Source organism: Talaromyces stipitatus, genomic scaffold, assembly GCF_000003125.1.
Source record: "Talaromyces stipitatus ATCC 10500 scf_1105507295523 genomic scaffold, whole genome shotgun sequence".
Taxonomy (NCBI): domain Eukaryota; kingdom Fungi; phylum Ascomycota; class Eurotiomycetes; order Eurotiales; family Trichocomaceae; genus Talaromyces; species Talaromyces stipitatus.
The window spans coordinates 224,201-241,326 of NW_002990113.1; the positions used below are offsets into that span (position 1 = coordinate 224,201).

At 43.4% G+C, this 17,126-nt stretch overlaps 3 protein-coding genes across 4 annotated transcripts, besides 5 other annotated features; all 3 read left to right on the forward strand.

Annotated features, from left to right (window-relative positions):
- Window positions 1-77: 77 nt before the first annotated feature.
- Window positions 78-2,593, forward strand: TSTA_060530 (multicopper oxidase, putative). 2 transcript variants are annotated; one of them, XM_002339906.1, is made up of 10 exons: window positions 78-224; window positions 276-757; window positions 810-842; window positions 905-1,282; window positions 1,336-1,501; window positions 1,562-1,651; window positions 1,708-1,781; window positions 1,833-2,081; window positions 2,137-2,318; window positions 2,392-2,593. In XM_002339906.1, the coding sequence occupies exons 2-9, from the start codon at window positions 559-561 to the stop codon at window positions 2,190-2,192; spliced, it is 1,245 nt and encodes a 414-aa protein (XP_002339947.1). In that variant the 5' UTR covers window positions 78-224; window positions 276-558; the 3' UTR covers window positions 2,193-2,318; window positions 2,392-2,593. The 2 variants fall into 2 exon arrangements, with proteins under 2 accessions (XP_002339947.1, XP_002339948.1); XM_002339907.1 differs by having other exon boundaries at window positions 1,833-2,056.
- Window positions 2,594-3,104: 511 nt separating this feature from the next.
- Window positions 3,105-4,844: a mobile genetic element.
- A 1,703-nt stretch (window positions 4,845-6,547) lies between these two features.
- Window positions 6,548-11,491, forward strand: TSTA_060540 (uncharacterized protein; the record flags this gene model as incomplete). Its single annotated transcript, XM_002339908.1, has 1 exon — window positions 6,548-11,491. One exon carries the CDS (start codon window positions 6,548-6,550, stop codon window positions 11,489-11,491), a length of 4,944 nt encoding a protein of 1,647 aa, XP_002339949.1.
- Window positions 8,498-9,280: a mobile genetic element.
- Window positions 9,965-11,437: a mobile genetic element.
- A 1,626-nt stretch (window positions 11,492-13,117) lies between the features above and the next one.
- Window positions 13,118-15,136: a mobile genetic element.
- Window positions 14,573-14,917, forward strand: TSTA_060550 (uncharacterized protein; the record flags this gene model as incomplete). Its single annotated transcript, XM_002339909.1, has 2 exons — window positions 14,573-14,774; window positions 14,832-14,917. The coding sequence occupies 2 exons, from the start codon at window positions 14,573-14,575 to the stop codon at window positions 14,915-14,917; spliced, it is 288 nt and encodes a 95-aa protein (XP_002339950.1).
- A 960-nt stretch (window positions 15,137-16,096) lies between the features above and the next one.
- Window positions 16,097-17,126: part of a mobile genetic element that runs on past the window's edge.

The following is a 17,126-nucleotide window of genomic DNA, read 5'->3' on the forward strand; positions in this document are numbered from 1 at the left end:
TAGAGTTTAGACAGAGACTATGTGCCTATCAGTCCTATAAGAAACTATATAAACCGCATTAATGATGTACAATTATCAGCAGAGGCAAAGCTAGCTAAGTACCTATTTTGCAATATGGATCTACTATGGTTCTACTTCTTCGCTCATCTCTCTTCAGCTGTTGTCATAAAGTATGACTGGCATATCGGATGGGGCATAGCTAATCCAGATGGAAACCAAACACGGTCAGTATAGTGACTGACTGACTATGTTTGCATACTTATCCCAGATTCTAGTCCCGTCATCGCTGTCAATGGCGTATGGCCTGCACCTATGATTAGGGGAAACGTCAACGATACAGTTGTTGTCACAGTTCATAATAACCTTGGAAACCAGTCCTTGTCTATTCATTGGCACGGTCTTCATATGGTTGGCAATAATAAAGATGATGGCATGCCAGGAGTGACACAGTGTCCACTCGCCCCAGGCACTTCATATACATACACTGTTCATGTATAAATTCTATACCCTGCCAAGAATCATTAAATAATTTGAGTCCTGAACATTATCTGCAGCTCGATGAGCCAGGAACATATTGGTACCATAGTAAGTATTGTCCCATCCCCTATCTGGATCATAGTTAACATGATTATATGCCATTCTCCGAGTCAATATGTCGATGGTATACGTGGTCCTATCCTTGTCAACGACCCTCTGTCGCCGTATGCTGGTCAAATCGATGGTGAATTGGTTGTTACTCTGTCTGATTGGTACCACGGTAAGTTCCCACACATCTAGGATCTTTTGACTGGATACTGAGCAAATAATAGAACAAGGGGCATCTCTACAAGTATACTATTTATGTATGGCTTTTCCGGGAATTAAAATTTCCAAGTATATGTATGCTTACAAGAAGGGACAACAGCTTTACCAGGGAACCCAAATGCTCTTGAGCCTATTCCCATGTCTGCTTTGATGAATGATCAGTTGTGGCCAACGTTCTCTGTTCTACCTAACAAAACTTACTTCGTAAGGGTCCTCAATATTGCAGGCTATGCACAATTCTATTTCCACATTGACGGTCACAATATGACCATCATCCAAGCGGACGGGGTTTATACGGATCCTCAGCAGGTTCAGGATCTCTATCTTGCCACTGGCCAACGATACGGAGTCTTGCTACATACACTACCAACTGCAAATCAGAACTATGCGATTTTGGGGGCCATGGACATCGCAGGCTTCCCTCGATCTGCACCACCGCCAGCTAACCCAAATGTGACGGGGGTATTAGTATACGACCGTACATCATCATCCATTACCTCCTCAGCCTTACTTATGTGCTAACTTTTATAGCATTTCTGTCCATTCCTTCAACTCCAGTGGTTCAACAGTTCAGCACCTTCGACGACTTCTGTCTAAATCCTTTTGATAAAATACCTCTTCTCTATCCTCCTAACAAAGAAATCGTATTGAACTTGAGTACATTCTCTCAGACAGTCCCACTAAACGAACAGAATCGGTAAGAATGAGCTCTGGTTGTCCTTTTCGAAGCGATTGCCTTTTACTAACCAAATCACAGTGGTGGCTTCAACAATATCACATACATTACACAGAGGGTCCCATCGCTGTACACTGCCCTTTCCGGGGGACTGTACGCTTTAAACCCAATGTTAGTTTAGCCTTCTCCCCTTTGGAAGCCAATTGAGAGCTTAACAGAAAATCCAGTGTGTATGGTAACCATTCCAATCCATTTGTCCTCAGCCTCGGCGACTTCGTGGAAACAACGATATACAACTACGGTAGGTAAAACCCTCAACCCTGGCACGAATTGGGCTAAATCTCTATTGTAGATACTGGACTACATCCAATACACACTCATGGTCACACTGTTCAGCTCGTGGCTCGTACAGGCAGCGAATGTAACTACCGATCAATACCGATGAGACGCGACACATGGATGGAGCCCCGTTGGAATAGTTCGGATCCTAACCATCCCTCCACTGTCGTCCGTTTCATAGCAGATAACCCTGGCATCTGGTTTTTCCATTGCCACATGGAGTGGCATTTGGTTGCTGTAAGGATGTTCAATCGGCGCTCCTGTGTTAATGTATCCCCTAGTCAACAGTAATAAATGCTAACCATTATTGCCACCAGGGAATGGATATCATATTGGTCGAAGACCCGCTGCAAATCCAGACAGGACAACCTGATATACCATTGTCGATGAAGTTGATCTGCTTGGAACAGGGGATCCCTCTAATGGGTAATGCAGCAGGCAACTGGATCAATTTCTTGGATCTGACAGGCGAGGTGAATGTGGCTCCAATGGAGTGCGGGTATGTCATGTTCTATTTTTCTAATTTTCTTTCTATTTGTTTTTCCTCCTATTGAAGGCTTATAATACGCTAGATCCGATTATCCTCCGTGTTAAGATGAGGTTCTTGGGTCCAAAACTCTTATCTACGACTATGAAGACTTAATTGACACTTGTGAAGTACATTTTGGAGTCCTACGATTGGATTTAAAGTATATGTGGGTGCACTAAGGTGCATGTACATACGTACAAAGCAGTAGAGTCAATTTCAATGGGTAATTCTTCGGTTCTTTTTCTCTCTATCTCTCAATGAGGCACCGACGCGGTGTTATATAGTCCTGTTGGAAACCGTACATATATTCGTAGGAGTTTGTGACACAAGTCTGCTAACAAATTATATCTCTCCTCTTCCTATTTCCTGCATCAAGTTCCAAATCTATGTACATATAGATATTTTGGTGAGATGTGTAACAACTAGCAGACTTGGGGTTTCCCACTGTTCCAAGGAATACGACCATGATGTCTCAAGTCGAGTTTCAGGTGCACCAGGTGAAGGTTTATATGTTTGAGGATGGCTTTTGGATTCTATACCTTGTTGGAAATCCGGATCATCTGAAAATACCATTCCGTCCAACAGATATCTAACACCAGGCTTCCAACAAGTCCTTGCTTGTATTGGAATTTTTGGCACTAGTCCGAACGGGGTTAGGCTCTGATAGGAGCGTACAATCTGGGTGAGGAATTGTAGGAATAGCATATTCCCGAAGCATTCAATATGGGAGGAGATAAAAGGGGGGGTAAAAGGAAGTGAGGCAAAGGAGGCAATCCAGAGAACAAGATTGGTAGACTAGCCCTGCTCATGTAATCTGCAGATCAGTCTGCCGGGAAGCACGGCATCAAAGGCGCCTTTGACATCTAGGGTGAGGAGTGAGGCAGTCATGCCTTAATTTAGCGCTTGTTCAATATTATGTGTCAGGCATGTGGTTAGGTCAGTTATAGATCTTAGTGGGAGAGCCCCAAACTGTTGCCTTGCTAATACTTTATGGTATATAGAGGTCCATGCTATACTCCATGCCACCAAGTGCTCAAGTCCTTTGCCCAGGACTGAGAGGAGGGCAATTGGTCTGTATAATCTAGGTGAGGACCAATCAGTCTTCTTTGGTTTCTGGATAATTACTAAAATTGTGTGTTAAAAGCATTTTGGGTAATAACTAATCTTTAGGCACCCTTAGTATAGCATTAGTACCTTATCCTTAATCAAAGGCCATGCCTCTTTAAGTATGCAGATTGGGATTTCATCTATGCCAGGGGCTATGTTTCCTGCCTAAAGTACTGACTTCTCCACCTGTATCATTGATATATCTGGGAAGTAGAGACTAGTAATAGGGACTGCTGGGAAGTCCAACAATATGTCTCCTGCCTCAGCTGAGTTTTGGAGGAGGTTGCAGACTAGTACGTCTTGTTTCTCATATATAGTAACTGCTGGGAAGCTGTTGGGTCTCAGTGGATCCTTTAGTGGAGGGCTTCGGAAGGTGCCTGTAGACTTATGCCATTTACTCATATCAAAGATATCCTTCATTTATATAACCGTAGAGAGCTTATCTCGCCAAAATTATCATTAAGACCATCTAGTTATCCTGCGGAAGTCTGTCTTTGAGCAGAGGCCTGAGTGGTAGTTGTGTAAAGCTTTCTTACAGTCTTCATTCTACCAAGGTTATCCTATGCCTTGTGTTAGGGTTCTCTTAGCAGAGCCTCTATATGCTCCTTAGATTGCAGATATTAGTTTTTTGGCAAGAGCATTAAGGTCTTCTTCTATCATGTTTGAGCTCTCAATACTAGCAAGATTAGAGGTGAGGAGTGAGAGGAAGCAGGTGTGGTCTAGCATGTCAAATCTCAGTTTCTGAGCTGTTTCCTTGTATCTCTGATCCCATGGTATAGTGGTGATTAGTGGTTGATAATCTGAGGTTAAATCTAGGTGGCTCGCTATGCTAGTTTTAGCTCTCGCGAGTGCCAGAGGGCTTGAGGCAAAACTGAGATCTAACACGTTACCTCTTTCATGTGTGGGACAGTCTATGTCAGAGATGAGTACTAGACCCTAGAGGTCCAGCCAGTTAATAAATAGCTCTGCAGAAGGCGTGGGGCTGTGATGTAGCGAGGGCTACCATCTATTGTATAGTAGGTTGAGATTGCCTGCGAGTATCGTTGCTTAAGAGAAATATGCATCTGGTAGGGTTATAAGAGCTTTCGTGGCTTTGCCTGCTCTAATGGAGCCTGCTAGAGCATTATAGATGTTAACTATTAGAGCAGACTTTCCTATAGGCGAAGAAATCTATAGGAAAAGGAGATCCAAGGCCTCTTTGGTATCAGTTGTAAAGGGGCGTAGCTGGAAGGTCCAAATGCTCTTCTTCTTTCGAACATAGGTGAGGACTTGTGGTTGGCCACTTATCGCCCAACTGTCAGTTGGGGAGAGGCATTCATATAATAGGTGTTTTTTCGTAATCTGTCGGCTAAGATCTTTAAATACATATGATTCTTGCATTAGGATAATATCAATATCGCTTATGTATACCAATGTGAGAGCTATTTTATATGCATCTGACGCGTGCCCTACATTTAGCTGTAGGATTTTGAGAGGCGCCTTTTAAGTTAGATAGTAATAAATTATAGCTCCCGTTCAAGAAGGGAGGCGAACCGATTTTGTGATTAAGGGGTTATAAAGCGAACTGCGCGAGCTGTAATTAGAGGATTTTCAGTTAGGGCGCGAGGTGGAGGGGTTACTAAATAGAAAGGAGAGATAATCTCATGGGTTGGAGACTAAGTTAGCATCTCGTCTAGTGCCATAGGTGTTTCTTGTGTGCTAATGGAAAGCTAAGTGCTACATCCTCCTTTAGTTCAAGCTTTTGCGAGGTTAATAGCATAGGATTTCTGGATCTCTGCTTATTAAGCTTTAGTATATTTAGAGTTGCTTTTAGAGTGTAGGAGGCATTCTGGGAAATCAGCTAGATATAGTCCATAGCAGTGTATGCATCTGGAAGGGCACTGATGAGGCTCTAGGACTGTGTAGTAGTTAATATGTCCCTATTCAGTATACTCTAAGGAGCCGCAGAGCCGGCATCAAGAAAGGCGGGCACAGGATTGTACATTATGCTATTTCCAGCATTATGTGCATTAAATAACTATTATTCTCTTAGAGAGGTGACAAGCATTAGTGATAGTGCCAAAAAGATATAGCTGGATAGGCAGTGGTAATTTCATGCCTTTGTGACGGCTCAGTCAATAGATGCCTGATTGATGCCTTGGAGCCTTACACGTGATCCCGCTAATATGTGTCAGATAATCCGGCTTTCAAACGAGGCAGAAAGATCGACTGTTCAATCTTACAGGTCTAAAAGGCACCTTTAGGCATATATCTGGGCACCTAGATTTCAGCCCAATATTTACCCCTCCTGATAGCTCACAAATGACCCCGCCAAAGGTGTCTATAAAGGACCCGGCTTTAAAAACTTGAAAGACAGACACAGAACTCAATACATACAATCTTGCTAGTCACTTCTTTTCTTTGATCCTAGTAAAACACTCTTCAGGATTGGCCTGGAATAAACCGACCAATCCGACAGGGGTGAAGGGTAGAGCTCCGAAATGAATAAATGAATATGATTATTGACCATATTGTTGGATGCGAGGATGCAGTCGAGATCTGGATAACTGACATCACGTGATTTCAATCACGTGATGAAGGCTACACCAGGAATCCCTTACGCGTCGGGGTCAAAGATAGAAAAGACAGACAACTTAAGACTACCCAATTGAACCCATATTCCATGTTAGGAAGCCTATCGTACTAGTACTAGTGCAGATGCACCCACACTGATCAGTCTTGGTTGCAGAACTAAGACAGATTGGCAAGGTATCAGACCCCTGCGCTGTAGCCACCTGTGGTTATAGGTAGTAAGGCCTGACTCCAGGATTTGTGTTGTCTCATCGCGAGGAACCGAATCCACGTGGAAGAGACGGACTTTGCAGCGTCACCTGTGACAAACTAAGTCTGTGCTAAAAGCCTCTCTCCTCTCAGAGCGAGACCCAGAGAGACTGTATTTGGGACAGTTCGTCAAAACGCCGACATTCCATAATACCGCCCTATCGCGAGACCACGCTGTTGACGCGTTCGAAAGTTAACAACACCAAACTAACAAGAAGAGACACCCTGTTGATGAGAATCAGTCACTCAACAGTTATCAGACTAGCCCCGCTATGGAGCTGCCAGACGACAAATTCATGACGGAGATTGGATTTAATAATCAAGCTGGTAAAGATCGAGTCAACATGGCGAATTGGCTCTACGACGCCGTGCCCGGTGACGACGAGAAGAAGTTATCCACGTATACAATTCGGGTCATGTACGAGGCTGCAAGTGGCCTCCAGGTCGACTTTGAGATGTTCCAATGGTTCCATGACTTCTTTGAGGATTGGAAGATTGAGGACTTCAACCGTCTAGATAAGACAACAAGAACCAAGTTGAAGGACTTCCTTTTATGGCGTGGCGTGTACGTTGACCACACGAATAGGAAGACCATCCCAATGGCGTTGATGGAATTATTGGAGATGGAAGACCCTCTTGAATGGCCTGAGAAGGCTCTACAAAAGAGGACTTTCCACCCTCGGTCGAAGATAGCCTCACGACACCATGAACAGACAGCAACCACCTATATCAAGGAGTCAAGGATTGTCAATGATACCCACATGGTGCCATCTATCGAAGAAGAAGACGAGGGTATTCATAAAGAAACACCTTCTAAGGTGCCAAATCAGGTGATTCAAGACCATGTTCAATCGCCATTAAGATCGGTACAAGACATCTCAAGATTTACACCTGAAACAGGTGCAAATGCAATACCAGTCATGACACCAAGTCACAGCCAAGTCAAGATATCCGCGATACCTACCTCTTCAGTGCCACTCCAAGCAAGATCATTGGATCCGTACACCAAGGTGCCACCCGACGAATATGGACGTCAACCTGTTGATTCTCAGTTGGCCATGAAGTTCACCAAAGCATGGGATAAGACGAAGAATTATTCAGGAGAGCTTTACGATATCCTAGATGACAAAGTTCGAATCTTCTTACGACTATGCCGGTTGACAGAAATCCAGTTGAGTCAATGCTGGGCCGTCTTTCCCGAGATGCTTTCTGGCAGAGCAGAAACTTATTACATGCACCACGTCAATCCTGATGCATCATTTGCACAGATGTATTGGGCAATAAAGAGCTACTTTGACACGGAGTCAAATCACGCTCTCTACTACCAGGATTGGACGTCGATCACCCTGGTCGACGTGCGTCGTGAGAACACAGGGAAGACACTGCCAGAAGCAGTAGAAATCTTAGTAGAAAAACTGCATCTATGCCAACGTGCGTTGGGACCGCATTATATGTCCCCTGAACATCTTGTATCAGCCATCATAAGGGCATGTCAAGGATCGCCAGAAATGAGCGAGGTCCTCAGTGAACCAACGACGAAGTTTGAAACACTGGTATCACGACTTCGTGCAAGGGCTGCTATTATGCAAAAGAAGGAAGCAGCTGGTCAATATCTTGCTGAATCTAACAACGTGCCATCAACGCACTTCACCGACAGGAAGTACGTTGGAAAGACCAGTCGAGGGAATCGCCCGCCACCTCAGAGATCGTGGCGACGCCAAAACCGTCAAGATAATGGCTCTCGACAACGACGTGACGGCCGATGTTGGATATGTAATAAACCAGATTGTCGATCTTACAACCACTCAGAGAAGGAACGAAGTGAGGCGAGGGAGCGATTTGACAGGTATCGCCACGCTGAGGGCAAAGCCAATGCCTCGGACAAGACATATCGCGCGTTTCTAATGGACTTCGAAGCCGGTTATAATATCACGTCGGACAGCGAGGACGAGGAAGAAGCCGACGATAATGACGAGGATGAAGCAACAGCGTACTTTATGGTTGGACAACTGCAAGATCAGGCGTTCTTACACTGGATAACGGGCGAGGAGACTGAGCAAGATAACCCCCCTACCATTGCTTCTCAATTCGTGATAGACCGACATGACAGTGAGATTTTCCATGGAATCTTACCTGACACAGGAGCAGCGAGAGTATCGACGGTTGGAAGACGTCAACTCACCGCTTTACAAAAGATCTATCCAGGGATCATGGTCGATGAATCTCGTGCAGGAGAGCACTCAATTCGATTTGGTCAAGGGGATAGCGTTGACTCTGAGGGAGCTGTTACCATAAAGACCCCAATTGGCGATGTCGATTTCCATGTTATGAATACACCGACCCCATTCTTACTTTGCATTGCTGATATGGATCGCCACGAAGCTTATCTTGACAACACCACCAACTGCTTGGTCAAGGGAGACTTGAGAGTGCCAATTGTCCGGAAATGGGGACACCCTTGGTTCTTCCTAGACAATAATCATACACCAGTAACATTCTTAACAGAAGTGGAAATGAGACGCCTTCATCGACGATTTGGTCACCCAAGCGTTGACCGATTGCACAAACTCTTAGAGCAAGCCGGTCATGACGACGTTGACCACAAATCTCTTGCTGAGATCGAGAGGTATTGTCACCACTGCCAAATGAATCGGCAGGCCCCTCGACGATTCAAATTTACGTTGACCGACGATCAAGAATTCAACTTTGAGATCGTCGTTGATGTCATGTATCTGGATGGCGAACCGGTCCTCCACGTCGTCGACTCGGCGACGTCCTTCCAAGCCGCCAAATTCTTGAAATCTCTGTCCGCTAAAGACACTTGGGAAGCAATCCGTATGACATGGATTGACACCTATCTTGGTCCACCAGACGTCATCTCGCACGATGCTGGAACCAACTTTGCCGCTAATGAATTCAAAGTGGAGGCAATGATGATGGGAATTCGATGCCATCAAATGCCAGTTGAAGCACACTCCGGGATTGGAAAGGTTGAACGATATCACGCACCGCTGCGCCGTGCATTTAACATTATTTCAGCAGAGATGGGAAGCACTGTGAGCAAGGATGTGGTTCTGCAAATGGCTGTGAAAGCCATCAACGATACGGCAGGACCAGATGGAATTGTGCCTACCGTCCTAGTTTTTGGGGCATATCCACGCCTAACTTTAGATTCACCACCGTCTGCTCTGACGATTAGACGTGCCCAGGCGATGAAAAAAGCAATGGCCGAATTAAGAAAGGCAGTGGCTGAGAGGAAAGTCAATGACGCGCTAAACACTAGGAACGGTCCGATAATCACAGAGACACTCAACCTCCCCCCGGGGGCCGATGTCAAAGTTTGGCGAGAAGGCAAGGGTTGGACAGGCCCACATAAACTCATCTCAGTAAATGGTCATGACGTGACAGTCGATCTTGGTAATGGTGCTGTCGCTTTCCGGGCAACGTCAGTCCAGCAGTATCTCCGAGATCAAAGAGAGACAGATGATGGAATCCACGTCCCTGAACCACCCGTGACACCTCCACCTCCACGACGTCGAGGACGACCACGAGGATCCAAGAACAAGCAAAAAGCGGATGTCAACGTATACCTATCGAAGAAAGAGAAGGGCGACCTTGAACTCGCGCTCAAATTGAGACGAGAAGGAAAGATTGTGACAGAAGGTGCCCCATTCGAACTTTCAAGCGTTGCAGAGATCGATGGCCTGATTGCAAACGGGACGTTCAAAATCGTCCACCGAGACGATGTGAACCTCAGAGATCTCCGCATTTTCAACTCCCGCTTGGTTAATGAGATCAAGGGGAAGAATGAGATCCCATATGAGAAATCACGCCTAGTCATCCAAGGATATAATGACGCTGGGAAAGCTGGGATCCTGACCCAAGCGCCAACAATTCAACGGGCCAGCCAGAGGCTGTTAATATCCCTTATCCCCACTTTGCTGAGTATGGATATGGTTGTGGAGATCCGTGATATCACACAAGCGTACACACAGGCCAAGACAAAGTTGCAACGTATTATCGTTGCCAACCTGCCCAAAGAAATGAGGGGTAAATATCCACTAGACTCACTACTGTTGGTAGAAGGAGCTTTGTATGGCATTCCCGAAGCTGGCGTTCATTGGTTTGGCACCTACCACGAGCATCATAAGGTGAAAATGGACATGGAGACTTCTACGTACGATCCATGTCTACTCGTGACAAAACCAGGCGCTGAGAGCTTCGGCCTGGTGGGCATGCAGACTGATGACACACTCATCATCGCAACAGAAAAGTTTGCCAGGGGTGAGGAGCGAGCACTACAGGAAGCGGGATTCAAAGCCAAACCCAAAACCCAATTGTCGCAGGATACTCCTTTGGAATTCAATGGCGCAAGGATTATTTTAGAGCAGGACAACGTCTTCATGCGGCAAAAAGGACAAGCGACAAAGATAGAGCCGGTTGGAACAACAGATCGCGCGCAGAAGTACATTGAGCAACGAGCACGAGGGGCTTACCTCGCGTCTATCTGCCAACCAGAGGCTTCTTATGATCTCGCCGTCGCGGCCCAGCTGCAGGAGAAGGATCGATCCGAAGACGACTATTTGGCATTGAATAAACGCCTTATATGGCAAGCCGAGAATCCCGAACGAGGTCTTAGATTCATCCCCCTCGATTTGACAAAGGCAAAGATCATGATCTTTACAGATGGATCCTTCGCGAATAACCGAGATTTGACTTCCCAGATTGGTTTTCTAATCGCTATGGTCAACGAAGAATTTTCTGAGGAAGGACGCTTTATTGCCACCGGTAACATAATCCATTGGGCTTCGTCAAAGTGCAAGCGTGTAACCCGGAGCGTTCTCGCCTCGGAGATCTATGGGTTAACAACTGGATTTGACCATGGAATTACATTGGCAAGTACCATCAAGATGATCACGGACCGCCTCAATTTACCTACAATCCCAGTTGTGGTTTGCACCGATAGCTACTCGCTATATGAGTGCCTCGTCAAGTTAGGAACCACAAAGGAAAAGCGCCTCATGATCGACCTTATGGCGCTCCGTCAGTCATACGAGAAACGGGAAATAGATGAAATCCGCTGGATCCATGGAGACGATAATCCCGCGGATGCTTTCACAAAGGCGAACCCAAATGGGGCCCTATGGGACTTCATTGACAAGAATAAGTTGACGATTCGTGTGGAAGGATTTGTGGAAAGGACCAAGCAGGATTAGGACAAGGTTGACGATTGTTGACAGGGAGCCTGATTATTGGGATTTGCATGCTTTTATGAGAGTTGGGAGCTCGACTGCAATTCCATTTGTAAAAGAGATCCAGTGTTGGATGCGAGGATGCAGTCGAGATCTGGATAACTGACATCACGTGATTTCAATCACGTGATGAAGGCTACACCAGGAATCCCTTACGCGTCGGGGTCAAAGATAGAAAAGACAGACAACTTAAGACTACCCAATTGAACCCATATTCCATGTTAGGAAGCCTATCGTACTAGTACTAGTGCAGATGCACCCACACATATTCATATTCATGACTTATGAATATGATTAAAATGAATATTATTCATATGAATATGGACCATATTCATATTCATATTCATATTCATGAATATTTCCGGGTGGACTATTTTTCCGCGCCGGCAAACAGCCGTGCCCTACATAGATACATATTAACCACAACAGAATCAGCAAATTTGATGCGAGCTTCTTCAGTTTATCTTATATTAGCCATAAGGGTACTAATCACTCTTAAGTATGGATATAGTACTAGTAGTATGATGTAACAACGTTACAAGGGATACGTATAGGGATTCAAGAGGGATCACAAGAATTGAGTATACAAGGTAGGGTATGGAATGTCAATGTACTGAAACCTATCTTTTGCTATCCTGGAGCATCTGCCATCTTTATAGATATACAATGTGTACCAGATCTCCCTTCTCTGAATAGCTCCAGTAGTCAAGGTGCAGTCCGAGGGAGCTGAAACCATCCTCGAACATATAAGCCTTCACCTGGTGTAGCTGAAACTCAACTTGAGACGTATTGGGCGCATTTCTTGGAATAGTTAGACCCTAAAGCCTGCTGGTTGTTACATATGAGGTCCTTTTCTTAAAATAACGAGAATCTTGGCTCAAGGAGAAGATATATATATGAAGTTCTCAAGTTCAATCATTAATTCAGTGCATGGCCTATATAATCATGGTGTGTAGTTTAGATAGAGCATTCTAGGAAACGCTTTCTTACTTTGCAAGCGGCAAGTCTATTTGAAATTCTCTAGAATGATTCCTCCACCCATTTGTCACGTATAACACGTATAACTAGTACTATTACATTTCATGTATTCAACTTTAACATAATGTTTACCTTTTTTGTTTACATCATAGCTAGGAATGGATTAGACTAAGTAGCTACGTGACGGACAAAGCTAAATATTGTTTAGTATATAAATTGGGGGAATTAGGCTCTTCCAGATTCCTAATTCTCTTTTCCAAATATCTATCTCCAAGTATTTCACTTGATATTCCTTCTTGTTCCTTATTTATTACAGAGCTTTGTTTATACCCTCTTCTCATGGCTTTTTCTCATGATTCATCTCCTTAAATAACTTGAAAGAGACCTCGTCGTGATTATAATGCCTTGAATAATGGCATAGTTTCTGACGCTTTTCCATGGCGCGATGAAGCAGATACTCTTGACTCTTCCTCCCCTAAATCTCTACCTTCTGATATGTCTACTCTATCTAATAAGCCTGTGCCTGCACCTCACCAAAATATATCTTCCAACAAACTGAGTTTGGTACCATCTGAATTAGCTTCACAAGGATTGAAGTCTCCTCAATAGAATTCAGACAATTCTTCTCAATTGGACTAAGAGAGTGAGTTCGACGAGACTCCAACAAAAAAAAGAAAGAGATTACGTACTAGCTAGACTGCCAACTATTTTGATGCTATAGGCCTTGAGACTACATGGTGTCCTAAAGGAGGCCGTCACAGAAATAATAGACTTCTTTTGTGTAAGCGATGTAATTAGTCATTAAAGGACTCTACTCAATAGGGTGCTACGACCAATTTAGCTACACACCTTTACAAAGAACACTATATTAAACAGAACACAATTATACCTCCAGCTGGGCCTCTTAATATGTTCATAGAACCAGCTAAGTCTGGACTTGATCCCATGCAGGCTCTTCTTCGCTAGGTAATTAAAACATAGCAGCCTTTTACAGTTATTGAACATCCTACATGGAAAGAACTCCTTAAGAGTCTAAATGCCAACTGTCCTATCAAAACTACAGATACTCTTCAAAATTGAGTTCAGAGTGAATATTTGAGTTGGAGGAACCAGTTAAAGCAGGACTTAGCTGATACCTGCTAATCGATTTCACTTTCACTTGACATCTAGATGTCAGATAACCAGATATCATTTCTTACTATTGTCAGCCATTGGCTTACTCCGGAGTTTAAACTTTAAGAAGATCTTCTTGAGTTTAAAGAGATTAATGGATTGCACTCTAGTGAAAATCTGTCTACAATTGTTAAAAGTATACTTAAAGTGTTTTAAATCGAACATAAGCTTCTAATAATCACTAGAGATAATGCTGGAAATAACCTAACACTCTACAATTATCTTCATGCAGACCTGTTAAAAGATTTTGACAAGGAAGATAGTCTATTCCACATGAAATCACTTATATAGTTCTGGGGTTAGAATAGCTTCATTAGATGTCTTGCATATATACTGAATCTTATCTGTAAGGATATTCTAGTATCCTTAAAGACCGGTACAGTCCGTGATGCACATGTTATACTTGATAAGATGCTATCATAGAAGAATCATTCACCTAAAATACTAATTTCAACGAAAGGTGCTATTGTTAAGATCCATCTTTTGGCCTTATAGATTAGTAATAGCTCCCAGCAAAGGCAGGCATGGAAGAATATCTCTCCCTACAAGCAAATTAATTATGATATTGATACTCACTAGAATTCAACATACAATATAATCTCTGAAGCTCTTCGACTTCAAAAAGAAGTTACTCAATTTATTCGTGAACATCTAGATATTCAAGAAATGTAACCAACAGATAGTGACTAGTCAACACTAAGACAAATTCAGAAGGTCCTAAAGCCATTCTGGGATCATACTAACTCTGTCTCAAAACATTGCCCAAGCATCACTGAAAGCTTCCCAATATACTGGAGTCTTAATAATATTCTTGATGATATTAAAAATAATGAAGGCAACTTTTAAGAGATTACTAAGGAGGTTTAAAATGCTGTTGAAGGAGGAATCTAGAAAATGGATAAATTTACCAAGAAGATGGATTCCAATATTATCTATTATGTGGCTGCCATTCTTAATCCACGGGTTAAGACCTCCTTCATCCAAGCTCAAATGAGCAAGTCTGATGCAGATGTGATTGTTTCTAATATACGTGAATATCTTAAGAAACAATATCCTGCAAGTCCTATCTCTTCCTCTAGCGTAGAGCGTCCACCAGGTATGCCAGGGACATTATAGAAAAAGCTCAAAAAAATCTAGCCTCTACAATCTACAGACATAATATCAGACATTGATTGGTACCTAGATTCAAGCCCTGAGATGTGGTCTCATAGTATGATAGAAGATGGGGATCCTAACTAGATATTGAAATAGTGGAAAGCAAATGCCTTTAACTACCCCCTAATATCGAAAGCTGTACAAGACTATCTTCCTATTCCGTCTGCTGAAGTAGGCGTTGAGAGATTATTTAGTAATGTATGAGATGTTCTGGGTATTCAGAGACACTGCTTGAATTCTGAGATGTTTAGATAGCTGATGTTCCTTAAGGGACAATATGGTAAAGAACGCCGGGACTCGGCATAAAAATGTTTAGGATTTAGGAAACGGGGTTTTCATCGAATTTTAGTAAGCTTGCTGTTTGTATATAGTTTTTCTGTAAGTAACTATTCAAAATTAATCTTAGGAGCGAGTTCAAGATTCAGCTGCCTCCCTCATCTTTTGTAGATATTCATGAATATTCATATATTCATAAATTTAGTGAATATGAATACGGGTCATATTCATATTCATTTAATTCATATTCATATTATTCATATTCGCAAATATTCATGAATATGAATATTATTCATATTCGTTTCGGAGCTCTAGTGAAGGGGGTAAGGAATTTGGGGTGGGGGAAGGGGAAGGGGAAGGGGAAGGGGAAGGGGAAGGGGACAGGGCAGGTAGAATAGAGGTCGTTGAGATACCGCTGATATAGGCGTTGAAATGTTGTTGGGCTACTAAGGCGAGGTCATCGCTTAGAGCGGTAAGGGCTCTCAGTAGGTGAGGGGCTAGGCTGGTAGTTTGACTGTGGTGTTTATTGAGGAATGCAGCTATAGGGCTAAAGATCTTCTATCCTTCAGAAGCTCTTGTTGTGGCTGCAGACGTAGATTCCAGTAGGGCTGTCTGTAGAGGGCCATCTATACCAGGGCCTTTATGCGCCATGGTGTTGCCGGGCGCGTTGAGACGCGTCAAAGGCTGCACTTCTGGTGGCTAGGTGGTAGAGAGGGGTGAGGAGTTTGAGCCTCTGACTGTTTGATATAAATAATTGTAAGGAGTTCGCCTGGCAGTAAGCGTTTTTGAGCCGAACCGTAACGTAATCCACGGCCGAACCGGCCACACGGGCGGCCCGGCCACCCTACCCAAAAAACCGTCTTGTTACCTACCTACCTTTTTCAAACACCCACCATGCCACCAAAACGTACTGAATCTCGTTCAAAATTGCTTAAGCAACAGAGCAAGATCTTATAAGTCCTCCAGTCTATTCAAAAGAGACAAATTAAATCGATTCGCGCAGCTGCAAAGCTATTTAGTCTACCCCGTTCAACACTAGGCGAATGCGCCCAAGGGGTACTACCACGCGTGGATATACGCGCAAACGGTCATAGATTAACCCAATTAGAAGATGATTTGCTTGTTGAATAGATCTTTTCTATGGATTTGCGCGGTGCAGCGCCTAGACCATCTACTGTGCGAGAAATGGCTAATATTCTTCTTGCTGCGCGTGGATTAACTACCCCCTTAACCGTTGGCGTGAATTAGGCATCAACCTTTATTAAGCGTCGCGATGAGCTTCATACATGCTTTTCAAGACAGTATAATTATCAGCGTGCCCTAAATGAAGACCCAAAATCACTGTGAGAGTAGTTTACTAATGTACAATACATAATCGATGAGAATGGTATTCAACTAGAGAATATCTATAACTTTGATGAGACTGGATTCGCGATGGGCCTTATATTAGCATAAAAGGTGGTTATAAGAGCTGAATACTACGGTCGGTGATCAGTTTTACAGTTAGGAAATTGTGAATGGGTTACTACGATTAAAGTAATTTACGCTAATAGCTATTTGCTACTGCCATGCGTAATATTTAAGTGCAAGGTTTATATTGCGGGCTGGTTTGAATTAAACCTACCAAGAGACTAGCAAATTGAGGTTTCAGATAATGGCTAGACTACTAATGAGATTGGCCTTTGCTGGCTACAAAAGCTATTTATACCATCAACGAATTCACGCGTACAAGGTAGATATCGGTTATTAATTCTTGATGGCCACAGTAGCCATCTTATACCTTAGTTTGATTGAACCTGCACAGAAAACAATATTATACTGGTTTATATGCCTATACATTCCTTGCATCTACTACAACCGCTTGATGTTGGGTGTTTTGCTATACTTAAACGCGCATATAGCTGTTTCGTGACTGATCTTGCCTGGAATGCATACAATCATATCAATAAACTCGATTTCCTCGCAGATTACCCTCGGGCACGTATCAAGGCCTTTCAACCCTTAATTATTCAAAATA

What these genes read in the sequence shown, in the direction of transcription:
- TSTA_060530 (XM_002339907.1), top strand. Translation starts at nt 559, where the DNA reads ATGAGCCAGGAACATATTGGTACCATAGTAAGTATTGTCCCATCCCCT. An exon ending in GGGGGTATTAGTATACGACC is followed by an intron (nt 1,283 to 1,335) that starts GTACATCATCAT and finishes TAACTTTTATAG; the next exon opens with CATTTCTGTCCATTCCTTCA. An exon ending in CCACTAAACGAACAGAATCG is followed by an intron (nt 1,502 to 1,561) that starts GTAAGAATGAGC and finishes ACCAAATCACAG; the next exon opens with TGGTGGCTTCAACAATATCA.